Source organism: Mastomys coucha, unplaced genomic scaffold (genome assembly GCF_008632895.1).
Source record: "Mastomys coucha isolate ucsf_1 unplaced genomic scaffold, UCSF_Mcou_1 pScaffold7, whole genome shotgun sequence".
Lineage (NCBI taxonomy): Eukaryota > Metazoa > Chordata > Mammalia > Rodentia > Muridae > Mastomys > Mastomys coucha.
In genome coordinates this window covers 96,630,047-96,642,532 of record NW_022196913.1, presented here as the reverse complement: position 1 = coordinate 96,642,532, position 12,486 = coordinate 96,630,047, and the positions used below count along the sequence as shown (strand labels likewise).

General features: G+C 37.7%; 1 protein-coding gene and 1 long non-coding RNA gene across 2 annotated transcripts in view; one reads left to right on the top strand and one right to left on the bottom strand.

Moving 5' to 3' along the window:
- The window catches only part of LOC116081644, an 8,953-nt gene extending 1,594 nt beyond the window's left edge, over positions 1–7,359 (top strand). Inside the window, exon 2 of the long non-coding RNA XR_004114947.1 lies at positions 6,893–7,359. This is a non-coding gene — a long non-coding RNA (uncharacterized LOC116081644). The remainder of the gene's footprint in view (positions 1–6,892) is intronic.
- Positions 1–12,486, bottom strand: part of Fam91a1 (family with sequence similarity 91 member A1) — a 39,753-nt gene that overhangs the window by 23,011 nt on the left and 4,256 nt on the right. The window contains exons 2-12 of the mRNA XM_031358224.1: positions 11,650–11,734; positions 10,030–10,181; positions 8,423–8,480; positions 7,533–7,600; positions 6,910–7,023; positions 5,051–5,141; positions 4,630–4,692; positions 1,643–1,749; positions 1,523–1,561; positions 979–1,091; positions 431–546 (exon numbers count right to left, since the gene is read on the bottom strand). Of these exons, the coding sequence (XP_031214084.1) occupies positions 431–546; positions 979–1,091; positions 1,523–1,561; positions 1,643–1,749; positions 4,630–4,692; positions 5,051–5,141; positions 6,910–7,023; positions 7,533–7,600; positions 8,423–8,480; positions 10,030–10,181; positions 11,650–11,734 (1,006 nt within the window). The remainder of the gene's footprint in view (positions 1–430; positions 547–978; positions 1,092–1,522; positions 1,562–1,642; positions 1,750–4,629; positions 4,693–5,050; positions 5,142–6,909; positions 7,024–7,532; positions 7,601–8,422; positions 8,481–10,029; positions 10,182–11,649; positions 11,735–12,486) is intronic.

The window sequence follows — 12,486 nt, the reverse complement described above, 5'->3', positions numbered from 1 at the left end:
CCCCCCAGGTTCTTATTACCCTCAGCATTATACCCTACATGTCTCCCTTTGGGCTTAGCCTGCACTTTCTCTCTGGCTAACATGGTCTTTCCGCAATGACCAGTGAACTCGCTGCCACTCTAACCACATCCTATTCCTGAAAGCAAAGGTTGAGATTTTTGTTTATCTTTGCAGCCCTAAACACTAAAATTATTTATGTTTTGGGCTATACTCCATCCCTTCCTCCCTCAACTTAACTTCCTGACAACAAATGTCACGTTCTTATTTATCTTATACCTTTCAGGCTTTGCACAGTATTCACAATATTGGTAAGGACTTAGATTGTGTACCAAGTAGGAAGCCTAAAGCAGAGCTATAAAGGAGATGTAGGGCTGTGTCTGGACATACAGACCAACAGACAGATTCTAAGTCCAACTGAATTGCTGCTAACCTGGATCTTCTTGACTATTTGTATCCGTGTCAGTAGCAGAAGACGCTTCTTGCACAGGACTCCTACTTTCCCCTCCATCCCATGATAAGAGCATCTTCTGTGGGTCTAATGTACTCCTATTAATGAAAATACATTCATTTTTTTTAAAATCACATACATGATCTCACATGACCATAGCTATTGAAATTGGTACTTTCAACTGTGAACCATCCACCAGAACATAAGCTAACGCACAAGTGTGAAACTAAGACGAGTTCTCAAACTGCTCTGGACATACACAGAGAGCACTGTGACTAAAACTCAAGCACAGGCCTTGGGGAATACAAGTTCTTCTAACTTCTAAATTTTATAAAATAGTGTATGTACATTTTCCTAAACAAAGCATTCGTGCTTTCCACCAGATTATACATAAGATCCATCATATCCAGATGACTGAGATACAAGTATACAGGATTCACCTCAATTGGCAGAGTGAATTTAAAAAAAAAACTTTCTACATGTAAAAATTATTTTCAGAAGGAAACTGTCATACAGGACAAATGATTTACTTTAGTCTGTTCACAGATGGAACATTCTTCCATGATGAATGAAGTTGCTCCAAATTTATTACTTGTCCCTTCTTATGGGCAAAGCCCAATCGGCAATACATTGAAACAGCATTCTAAAAGAAATGGAAGGAAAATTAGCATTAAAACAGACATCAGATTATTTGAGGAAAAAAAAACCTTACAAGACTAAGTTCTGGTGATGTGCCAGCGTTCCCATACCTGACCTACACACCAGTCCGAGCCAGGACTGACGTCCCCTAGCTCCTCTTCTAATGAGGCTAAAGCTGCAGCTTTAACAAGATACTAAGCAGGCTGCTTCCTGCTGCCCACATTAATGAGAGTGCTCTAGTCCATTCCACCTGGTGGAAAACAGACTCAGGGCTTCCCATCTTGCTCGCTCTCTCTGCAACCAACCCTTTACCATGCAAACTCCCTCGAGCAGCCAATAAAGATAAGTAATGTATCAAGATAAAAATCAACTAGCAAAATCCACCCAGTACTCACATTACAACAGATTAAAAAAAAAAAAAACCCAAAAACATACCTTTACCAGCGATAAGTCTATCTCAAGGACATTTGCAAGCTAGAAAACAAAACTGAAAATTACCGTTCCATTCTCAGAATTATCATTATGTTCTCTCAAGAATGTTTGTACCATACTTACCTCTGCAACATTAGTGTGCTCATCTATTGACACAAATATCTTATAGAGTAGAGTTTCAAAATAATCACCTTGTACCCGATTCATTACAAAACCTTCCAGAGGGGGAACTGAAATAAACAAAACAGGCTTTTCTTAGCACTGGGTTTCATAAAACAACAAAGTATAATCTTGAATGCCTGTGCAAAAAGAGAAATCATTCAGAGGTTGAATACAACTTTTATGCATTTCATCCACTCCAGAGCAACCTTTCAGAAGTTCCCACAATTAAGGCCATGCACAACATCTTCTACACAGAGCAGTCTAAAGGTTCACAAAGAATTCTCAACTACTGAGGCAAAGGGAATGCTAGACAGTACATACTTAGTGAAAACACATGAGAGCGGGGCTGAGCCTCAGAAGAGGTGAGATATCTGTGCTTTTGAGGCCTATAGGACAAGAAAATGAGCAGCAAAAGGAAGACTGTTTGTTGGAAAGAGTTAATATATTCCTTGGGAACAAGTGGAAGAAAGTTGGCTCACTGCATTCTCCCCTATCTTTATTCTACCCTGAGAAGAAATGACTCTGCAGAGGTCAAGACCAGCATGCAAGCAGCCACCATAACAGTGTCCACTCATACTCAAGCTCGCTCTCTCTCTTGTCCAAAGGCTTTCATCTGACTTAGCAGCAAGCTCTGCCTAGCAGACAGTAAAGAAGGAGTATGCTTTTTTTCACATTCTTCCATGTGTATGTATCCCTTCAAAATATCCTGGGAAAGAGCCAGTAAAACGGCTCACAGGGTGAAGGCACTTGATGGATGGCAAACCCAACAACCACACACAGTCGCCACAAGGCAGAGAGAATTAGACTCATGAAAGGTGTGTTCTGACTTCCTTCCACACAAACACCACAACATGTACACACAGCATATGTACTCACATACAAAAAGAAAAGTGTAAAAAAAGAAAAAACATGTAAAAAAGTGGAGTGCACAGGCCACTATATTTTTTCCAATAATAAAAACTAAAGGTTTCTTTTTAGAAATGTTTAGCAGGGGCTGGAGAGATGGCTCAGTGGTTAAGAGCAATGACTGCTACTTCAGAGGTCCTGAGTTCAAGTACCAGCAACCACATAGTGGTTCACAACCATTTGTGATGAGATCTGATGCCCTCTTCTGGTGTGTCTGCAGCTACAGTGTGCTCATATACATAAAATAAATAAATAAATCTTTTTAAAAAAAATAAATGTTTTAGCAATTCCCTACTTAACAAGTTAATTCTTCTGCTACAGTACTGCTATGTTCAAGCATTTCCTGAATGAGTATTTGCTAGGTGCTGAACACCTGCCAAGTACATTGCATTCACCACTTCATCTTTTGCCCTATAAGTTGTACAGTATTACAATTATCCCTTCCTTGGAGACACTAAGAAGTTAGAAACTTCAACATATAATTTATATCTGGATGATAGGATGAGGAAACTCCTTATAGAAATATAAAATCAGTTTCTAATGTGTACTAAATATAAAAAGTATGAACTAAAATCCAAGCTATGGGTCAGAATCCAGTTGTGCATTTGTTCTTCTAAGAGACTGGCCATTGGGCTAGAGAGATGGTTCAGTGGTTGAGAACATGTGTTGTTCTTGCAGAGGACCCAGGTTCAACTCCCAGCACCCTCATCAGGCAGTTTACAACTGCTCGTAACTCCACTTCTAGGCATGTATACTACAGTACACATAAAAGTACATGTAAATACATATTAATAAAAATATTTTTGAAATAAAATATACTGGTCATCCAAATACAATGAAAGCATTATTTCATCTCAAATATAAAAATATGTTTCAGACAGACTACAGATTTGACAAATTATTTAGAATTTTGTGTGTATGTATATTATATAATTCTCCAAAGATAATCTTTAAGTACTTTTTAAAAGAATTAAAGAAAAATATAGGCACTGAAGCATAAAACACACATGTAGAAAAAAAAAAGGCTGTAAGAGCCAAAAGACCAGGACATCTGGTATAAGACAGGGTCTTCTTTAAAAAAAAAAAAGTGGAGGAGGCAAAGAGAGGTGATCTTGGGCTACCTTAAAACCTTGAAACAAAGAGGTGTTCAAATAGCAGCTAAAACAGACTGAAATGAATAAATCCAATCTAACTTTCATGTGAATCTCAAGTGAGTTAAGTCAGCTTATCAGATAAAAATAGGGACTAGAATAAATCCTCCAAATTCCCAATAGTAAAGAAAGCACTACCACAATTTTTGTCTCCAAGGACTCATTTCCTGTTAAGTCTGCAAACTTAAACCTATTGTTCTACTTGTTACATCATCAATTTCAACCTAGATTAAATAAGTGAGTATTCCACTTCCTTTTTAACTGTCTTTCCAAACTTAAAACAGAGTTCACGGAAGCATATGGTCCACAATGGATTGCTGGGTCGGGGATGAATCTCACTAAAACATGCTACTCAAAGAAAGGTCGAGACTTGCCACAGCACCAAGACCTGTCAAGACAGAACACTGAAAAGAGGAAGTATTTCTGGAATCAGCCAATCACCACCTTTCTCAACATCTAGTCATTCCTGGGAATTTGACCCTTTATATTCTTTCTCATACATATTGTTTAAGTATGATTTTTAAGATCATTAATAACTACAGTAGCTAAATGATACCAGAAAAGATAGTTACTACAAACACCTAACTGTAAGTTAGTACTTCTACAAAATTTAAAACTTAAAAAAATGACTTCATTTGTAATTGTAGGAAATTTATCCTGAAGTCCTACTATCTTAATATAATGTATATATCAAATAGCATAGAAAATGAAATAGTAATAAATAATAAAACTACAATAGGTTAAGTGTAAAAATAAAAATGTCCTTCTTTAAATAAAATCTTAATATCTAAAATTACAGAAATATTTGTGTTAAATATATTAGGCTGGTACACAGCATTTAACTTTAAGCAGTCATTCAAAATACTGTGCAAAATGTCAGTCCAGACTTACCAGCTATACAACTGTCATCTGATATGGGCACATCCAGATAAATAAAGCCTTTATTATACAAACCTACAAAAATAAAAGCACCTAGTTTAGATGGACAGTGTTTCTTCCAACAGCCTGACTGCTAGCCTCCTGTGAAGCCTTACAACTGAACGCTATACAAAGAAAAAGAAATCATACAGAGAAAGTAACATTTTCTAAATCTTGATTTCCTAGATATCTTTAGAACTACGAATCTCTTACCAGCCAGTTGTGTAGGTTTGTAATTACATCTACACCAGAAAATAAAAGACTAAGATCACATTTCAAGTAACATGACTTAGGAAATAGAATCAATTTGGGCCAGTAAAGTAATTAATATTAATTAACAAGTGTTTAAAACAAGTTTTTGGGATGACAAAGACTATGTGTACTAAGCACTTACTGTGTACTACATTGTAATCTAGTGATCCAGAGAGCTGAGGACCTGAGTCGATGATCTTATCAATAGCGCCTTTCTCAGGAAAAGTGCATATCTAAGAAAAAGAAAATATTTTCAATTAAGTCTGTTCTAATTAACTAATTTTAATTTGTAAGTCTCCTAAGATATATTCACATTGGAATCTATAACTGAAAATATGCATGGAATGAACCTTACTCTTGACATTTATTACCTTAAAATTTAAACAATAAAACTATGCACATAAGTATCACCTAAATTGCCAAATTGTAGTGCCAACAGTTTAGACAGCAAAATCACCATAACTGTCAACATCTGTTGGTTAGTAGTAATGCCCACTGATAAACACCAAAGCAATGTAATCAGATACATGAATCCAAATCATTTTTATCAAAAGTCCATTAAGAAAAACTCCACATGAACAAAGGTAAAATTACAACAGTCTGGCAGTGTCACAAGGAAGGGCTTAGATTAGAGTGAAGCAAATTTCTAAGGCTTCCCACCTTAAAATGCCCTCCAGAAGAAATACAGACAAAAACTAAATAAATGAAAGATGAAAAGGCCACATATCCCCTCAACCAACCACATACAGATATGTCTTAGTCTCTAGGCCCACAAAGCACCCTGCCCTTTCTTCAATCAGCATCCTTTCAAACTGTGTGTGCTATGGATTACCTTCTGGAGACTGCTCTTGATCTTGACACTGTTTCCATCAGGGCACCTACCCTAGTTCAGTGTAACTCCACAGTGACTGAACTGCAGATTCCAAAAACCCTGTCTGAGTAGCTATCATTCTTGAACCTTTCATTATAACTCAAGTTATTTAGTTAACTGCTGAGTGCTCACTTTCCTTATCTGTGAACTGGGTGCAAAGGTTGTCATGAGTCTTAACGTAGTATGTTAGTATATGGTACATGTACATACAGTCAGTGTTCAGAAATGTTAGCCATATTACTATGACTACTAAGTGTGATATCTTATCACTATATACTGAGACCACTAATTAAGACTCCAGATTACTATACATAAACCAAATCATGTCTCCTGCACCATTAAAAAGGGTCTTGTAAATTCCACCTACTATTAAGATCATTTGAATTAGCTTGGTTTTCTACAGGAAAATCAAATGTTACTTGTAGGGGGGGTGGTTCTGATGCTTTGATCAGGAATCTGTTTACTGACACTGAAGGTCCTCGCCCCCATTGGTTTTTGATCTACCAACAAAGATGCCAGTGACCAATGGCTGGGAGGAAAGAAAGAGGCAGGTTCCAGGTTCCCAAAGGCTAGGAGAGAGGAAGAGAATATGGATACGTGGGGGAGAAAGACTGGACAGACTACTCAGAGCTACAGGGGAGCTCTTCCAAAATGTAGGCAGAAAGGGAAAGTGGCCCAAAAGCATCTTGGGCAGCAAGACCAATGGGCTTCACAGAAGGTAACTGAACAACTAAGCTGAGGGCAGATTTAGAAGTGTTGAGCTGGGAGTAGAGGTAAGGGCACATTAGTCATGGGAGGCTTAGAGCTATAGAGCTAAAAAGGATATTAAAAATAAGCTAACGTGTGTGTGTGTGTGTGTGTGTGTGTGTGTGTGTGTGTGTGTGTGTATTTCATCAGTGGATCCAAGATAGCTCCTGGGTAGGGGTGGTGGTGGGGATGGGGATGGGAGATGGGGGGGTGTTAGGTGCGCATGCGCCCAGCTAGGAACACAAAGCAGGGCAGACAAAACTACATGCAACAGTTACTTCTGAAAACATTATGCAATATAATTAAAAACTTTAAGTTAAAAAACAAAAATTCTGGTTTTAATTTTTCCTTTTCCTCGGGTTCTAGCCTATAAGGATCTCTACCTTGATGTCATCTTCTGTGATATATCCAGCCTGCACCACCCACCACGCCTCGATGGCAATTTCCACTGGCTTCATTGGTAGAAGATCACGGGCAGTTTTCCTTCTGAAGAATTTCTGCAATAATGTAACACTTAAGGACCTGCAGCCAACCCAGATTACCACTGTCTTCTATCATTGTAGAAGACATTACAACAGGCTACATCTTCTCAAATTTTCATATTTAAAATGCTAACTAGTTATGTAGTGTAGAAACATTCTTTCTTAACTTATTTTAAAATAAATTACTAAACATAGACATTAATCCAGAAACAGTTCAAATAAAACCCAAAAGGTTAAAAACCTGTACTTGAAAATGTGAACTCACTAAGTGAATCCTAGGGCTAAATTATCCAAATAAAAAGAGAAGCAAAGAATAGTTAACTTCCAAAAATAAATATTATAAGCTGTAACTCATTAATTGCTTACACTATAACCTGGTGAACACTGAAGATCTGTTCACTGCTCCTATGATATACACACTAACTGGTTCATGTTAGAGTCTGTTATTCCTAGAACTTTAAATCAAACTCTGGTTATAATCCAGTTCTGACAAAGAGGCCATAACACGAAAGGGGACAACTTACTTTTGAAGATCTACACTGATTCATCAGGTCAATGTACTGGTTTCTTCCTATGCCAAGAAGCCGCAGACCTGAAAGCAAGTCTTTCCTTTAATACATCTTGAAATGTGAATAAACTATGCTCAATGACATTAGGAAAAATTCCCAGTTTGTATTCTTTTAATAACTGACTGATGTGGCCTATCAATATCAAATTAAAAAGAACTCATCGCACAATTCTGATGAAGCCTCAACTTTGGAAGAGATGAACTGAACTTGTCACTTGACAGTACTAAAGAGGTCACGTTGAAAAAGCAGAAGTCCTCCAGTTTTGAGAAGTAAAATTATGCTTTCAGCAGAAGCTTCTTATAAATAGAACTCCATGACATGCTGAATATACACTTCACTGAGATAAGCACAGGGAAACCCAGCAGACCACATTTGTGGCATTCCTCATGGTACTGTAAGGTAAGAAATCCTGTACACAGGTTGCCCTCCTTCCATCAGCAGACAGCCCAGAAAACAGCCAAGAACCTCGGTCACTAGAGCAGTGATTCTCAACCTTCCAAGTGCTGCGACCCTTTAATAAAGCCACTCGGGTTGTGGGGACCTCCAACTATAAAATTATTTTGTTTATACTTCATAACTGTCATTTTGCTAGATTGAGTCATAATGTAAATATCTGTAATTTGGTCCCAAATGGGTCACAACCCATGGGTTGAGATTTGCTGCTCTAGAATAAAGGTTAGGCCTAAATTTCTGACTCCAAATTATTCTTCCCAATCTCACACCTGATTTTTATTATGCAATAAAATACCCATTGGTACCTATTCCAGGTCACAAACACACAATCCTGATATATTCATACACAAAGACAAAATCTAAATGTTACTTCTTCACAAATGGATACTCACAATCAGCAGCAGTAAAATTAGGCAAGGAATCGTAACTTTTCTCACTGTTCATGATGTCCTTTGAAAAAGAAAGAATACAAAATTTGAAATTTTAACTTTCCTTAGATAAAAAAAGAACATATATGTATACATTACTAAGGCCGAACAGAACGTTTATTATCATTATGTGAAACAGTGGATCATAGCTGACACCCGAAATGTGCATGCAGCACTATGGTACTAAGCCATAGCAACAACCTAGTAAAGGGAGGGTAAACTTTTGGGTCTGGGTTTCTTAGAACTCTCTGTGAGTCCCAGACAGTTGCCCTGTAAGTCTCCATTAGAATACAGAGTTCTAGATTTTCAACACTTCATAGCCAGTCCTTCATCTCTCCCCTGAGAGAAGGACAATAATGTGTCAACTCCATTGGTATGATTCCGAAATTCACACTATCAACAATGATTCTAATTACTTTCAAGCCTTTGCTCCTATCTCCGTATCAGATTAGACTTAGAATCTGGCCTTTTCAACACCAATCTTCTCCAATAACACTATTTATTGTTGGATAAGACCAGTCTTCAATGCAACCATTTAAAAATAAAACCTGCAGAACAATGAGCATATGAATGTAACTGTAATGAAAGCTAGCAAATTATTTTTTAAAAAATGTAAAAATTATATATACCCTAACCCCATGGATACCAGAAAAAGAATCAGAGACAAGAGGAAGGAGCTGGCCAGCTCCACCTTGTCCCACCACCCTGTCTCTTCATCAGCTACCTGCAAATATCAGCTGCAAATAGAGCACTTCAGAAACAAGACTGTGCAAGTGCCCACAGAAAAGTGGCTTCCAGAGCTCAAGAAGGGAACCTGAAGTCAAGGGTACTGAGCACACCACAAAGCGTACAAGCCTCCCCGCTACTGCAGGTGCTTAGCTTCCTGAGTCTATGCTTTGTTCCGCTCTTTCTATGTCTAGAGAGCCCAAGATAGCAGGACTAGAATATAAACTGAATAAATACCAGATACTAATGTCAACCTTTATAGGAAGCTTACTTCCTATAACAAAACAGTATAGAACTACTATTCAAGTTATTCACAAGAATCAAATACAAACTAGCTTTGGAAAAAGTTAAAAGTTAATAATTACAGCAACTAACAGCCAGGACAATAGACGCTCTCGTGTGTGTCTCCTTCCTGAGATGTGTACCATACAACACTGCATGTGCATCATCGTTTTTTATACAGGGTGAACAGTTAAATATACTAGTTTCCCTGATCTTACTGTTGAAGCCTGAAACCCACATTTTCAATCTTACATATTACAGGCAACAGCTGTAATAATAACTACTGGTATAAGGAACTGATTAGTATCATAACTGCACAAAGGGTAAACAGCCCCTTCAAGGACAGAGACTACAAGCAGCCACCTTTACAACATGAAAGCATCAATAACGGCATGCTCATACACAAGTGTGCCTCAACTACCTTGTGACCAGCATTCCTTTTACACATTAATTGGATAGACATCAACGATAGCTCAGAGCCAGTAGGCTGGTGTGTGCTGTAAAATGTTCCTGGCTGGGAGTCCCATCCCACTGTTAATGGTTCCCTCCCACTAGAAACTGACCTCCATGATCCCAGTATAGTATAAGAATGGAGTTATCCTCAGGCCCTTCACCATGATGTCAGATAAGTGGTAAGGGTACAGCATGAGATGATCACGACTGTACTTCAGCAGTTCCTCGTAGTATTTGCGTTCATCTTTCTTGACATGCTTAACTGCAAGAATAGGAAAATGTGCAGAGTTCTCAGGTTGCTTATTGCTTCACTATAAACATAGCATGAAATACATACCTTTTAACTTTTGAAACAGTATACAAACTACACAAGAACAAACCAACTGTTGGAACAAGGCAACAATTTTATCTCACACACAAAAAAAATGTGAGTCTTCATACTATAAGTGACATATAAGACATATTGAGAAAAGCATTCTTACTAAAACAAGAAACAGTATAAAATCAATATATATAAGCTGTAAGTCCACCCTTGACCACATCACTTTATAAGAAGATCAGCATTTTGACTTTGTTTTTGTTTTGTGTTACAGACTGAAGCCAGGGCATGCATCCACCACTGAGCTGTAACAGAACTAGCTGTGAATTCACTCTTGACAGCTTTAGCCTTGCCATTCTCCCATCAACCTCCCAAGCAGCTGAAGTCACAGGCCCATTCCACCAGGCCTCCTATTTGTCCATCCATTTGGATGGAGGAGGAGGCCACCCTCCTCCATCACCCCTCAGCATATTCACTGTGTTCATTTTAAGTATGTGTACACATACGCAGTAAAGAATAACCTGAGAGACTAGTTTTCTCTCTCTACCATGTAGCTCCTAGGGATTGAACTCAAGTAGTGAGGCTCAGCAACAACTGTCTTTACTCACAGAGCTCATCTACCTTGCAACCTCTACTGGCAGGACTTCTTACTGAGATCTAGGATTCACCACTTAGGCTAAGCAAACTAGTCAGGGAGCCACCAGCATCTGCTTGTCTCTGCCACCCAGCAAAAATCAGACGCCTGCTACATTTAGCTTTTTAATGTAGGCACTGAATACTGTACTCAAGTGCCCATGTGGTAAGCACTTTACCACACTGAACTATCTCCTTACTACTTACCACACTGTGTTTTTTAAATTTAAAAAGCTTTCTGAATCCAATGGAAAATACCTGTATAGAAGCTCTCCGGAGTATTAATGCTTAAAAGAAAAGCAACACATATCATGACAGAAAATAACCAAACTAGTTTGACAAAAAATAAGTACTTTAAATGGAGGAAAAAAATACTGCCAGAACTAACTATACTTAAGACTTATTCCAGTTAGTCTAGAGCTTTCATTAATGTTACAGAATTCAGGAAAGTTATGGTGACAAAATAAAACTTAATTCTGAAAATGATCAAGAACTCGTGTCTTTTTTTCTTCTCTGGCACATTTCCTCACTCAGATAAGATTAAGATTTTTATAGGAAAAATGGACCTATAAAAAGCACTCTAAAAAGGACTTTTCATCACACTTATAAAGAGAAACCCACAACATGAACTGCTATTAGGCAGAATGAAGTAATCTGCAGTTCCTAAAGTCCGTACATGGAAAAACTTCCAATCTCTGCAGAACATACTGAAAACTAAGAGATTTATAAATGTGGAAAGAGAGTCATCTTCAGCCCCGTTAAAAACGTCTCCACTTACCGAGGTTACTTCTGTAGCGCAGCTGATTGCGGATACTGTACAAAACAACCTGTTTTTCATATTCTCGCTGGGAGTTTCCAAGACTCTAAAAGAAATTGCACATGGCTATTACACAGTTTCCAAATGGTACCTTTTTTTTAACCATAAAATTAAAAAATAAAAAAGACCCATATTTTATCCTGGCATTTCTAATGCCCAAAACTGAATAAGTAACATATTCTTAGGTTTTATAATGTTAACTTTATTACTATGCTATTAAAACAAGATCCCACATTTCTTTGCGGTTTGCCTTACTACAATGATTTAAATTTTTATACAATATAAATATTTACACAAAATATTTACACAAAATTAAAAAAAGTATAAGAATATAACTTTACTTGTTAACAAGATTGGTAATAAAAATTTCCTTCCAGAATATCCCAAATTTAAGTGGAATGGATAAATGGATGTATAGATGGGTAGGTGGATGAATTGGGTGGATGAGTGGGTGGATGGTAGGTGGCTTCTCACACCCACTCTTATGTAAATTTAAGAATATAACTAAGGAAGGACTGATTGACAACCTAAACATTCTGGACTGAGCTGTGATTACCAGAAATTAACATTTCTACAGAATGGACATTTCAGATGTGCTAAGACTGCTACTGTAAAATGCTTTGGAAACACGTGGACAATGTTGCCATTCTCACGTGCAGCCCTGCACCGGCTCCACGTAGCACTGGGGCCAGGACCCTCAGTATACCAAAAAACAGATATGCTCCAGTCCCTTACAGGACACAGGATCACATGTGCATATAATCTGCATATACTCTATACTTTCCTGCATATTTTTAA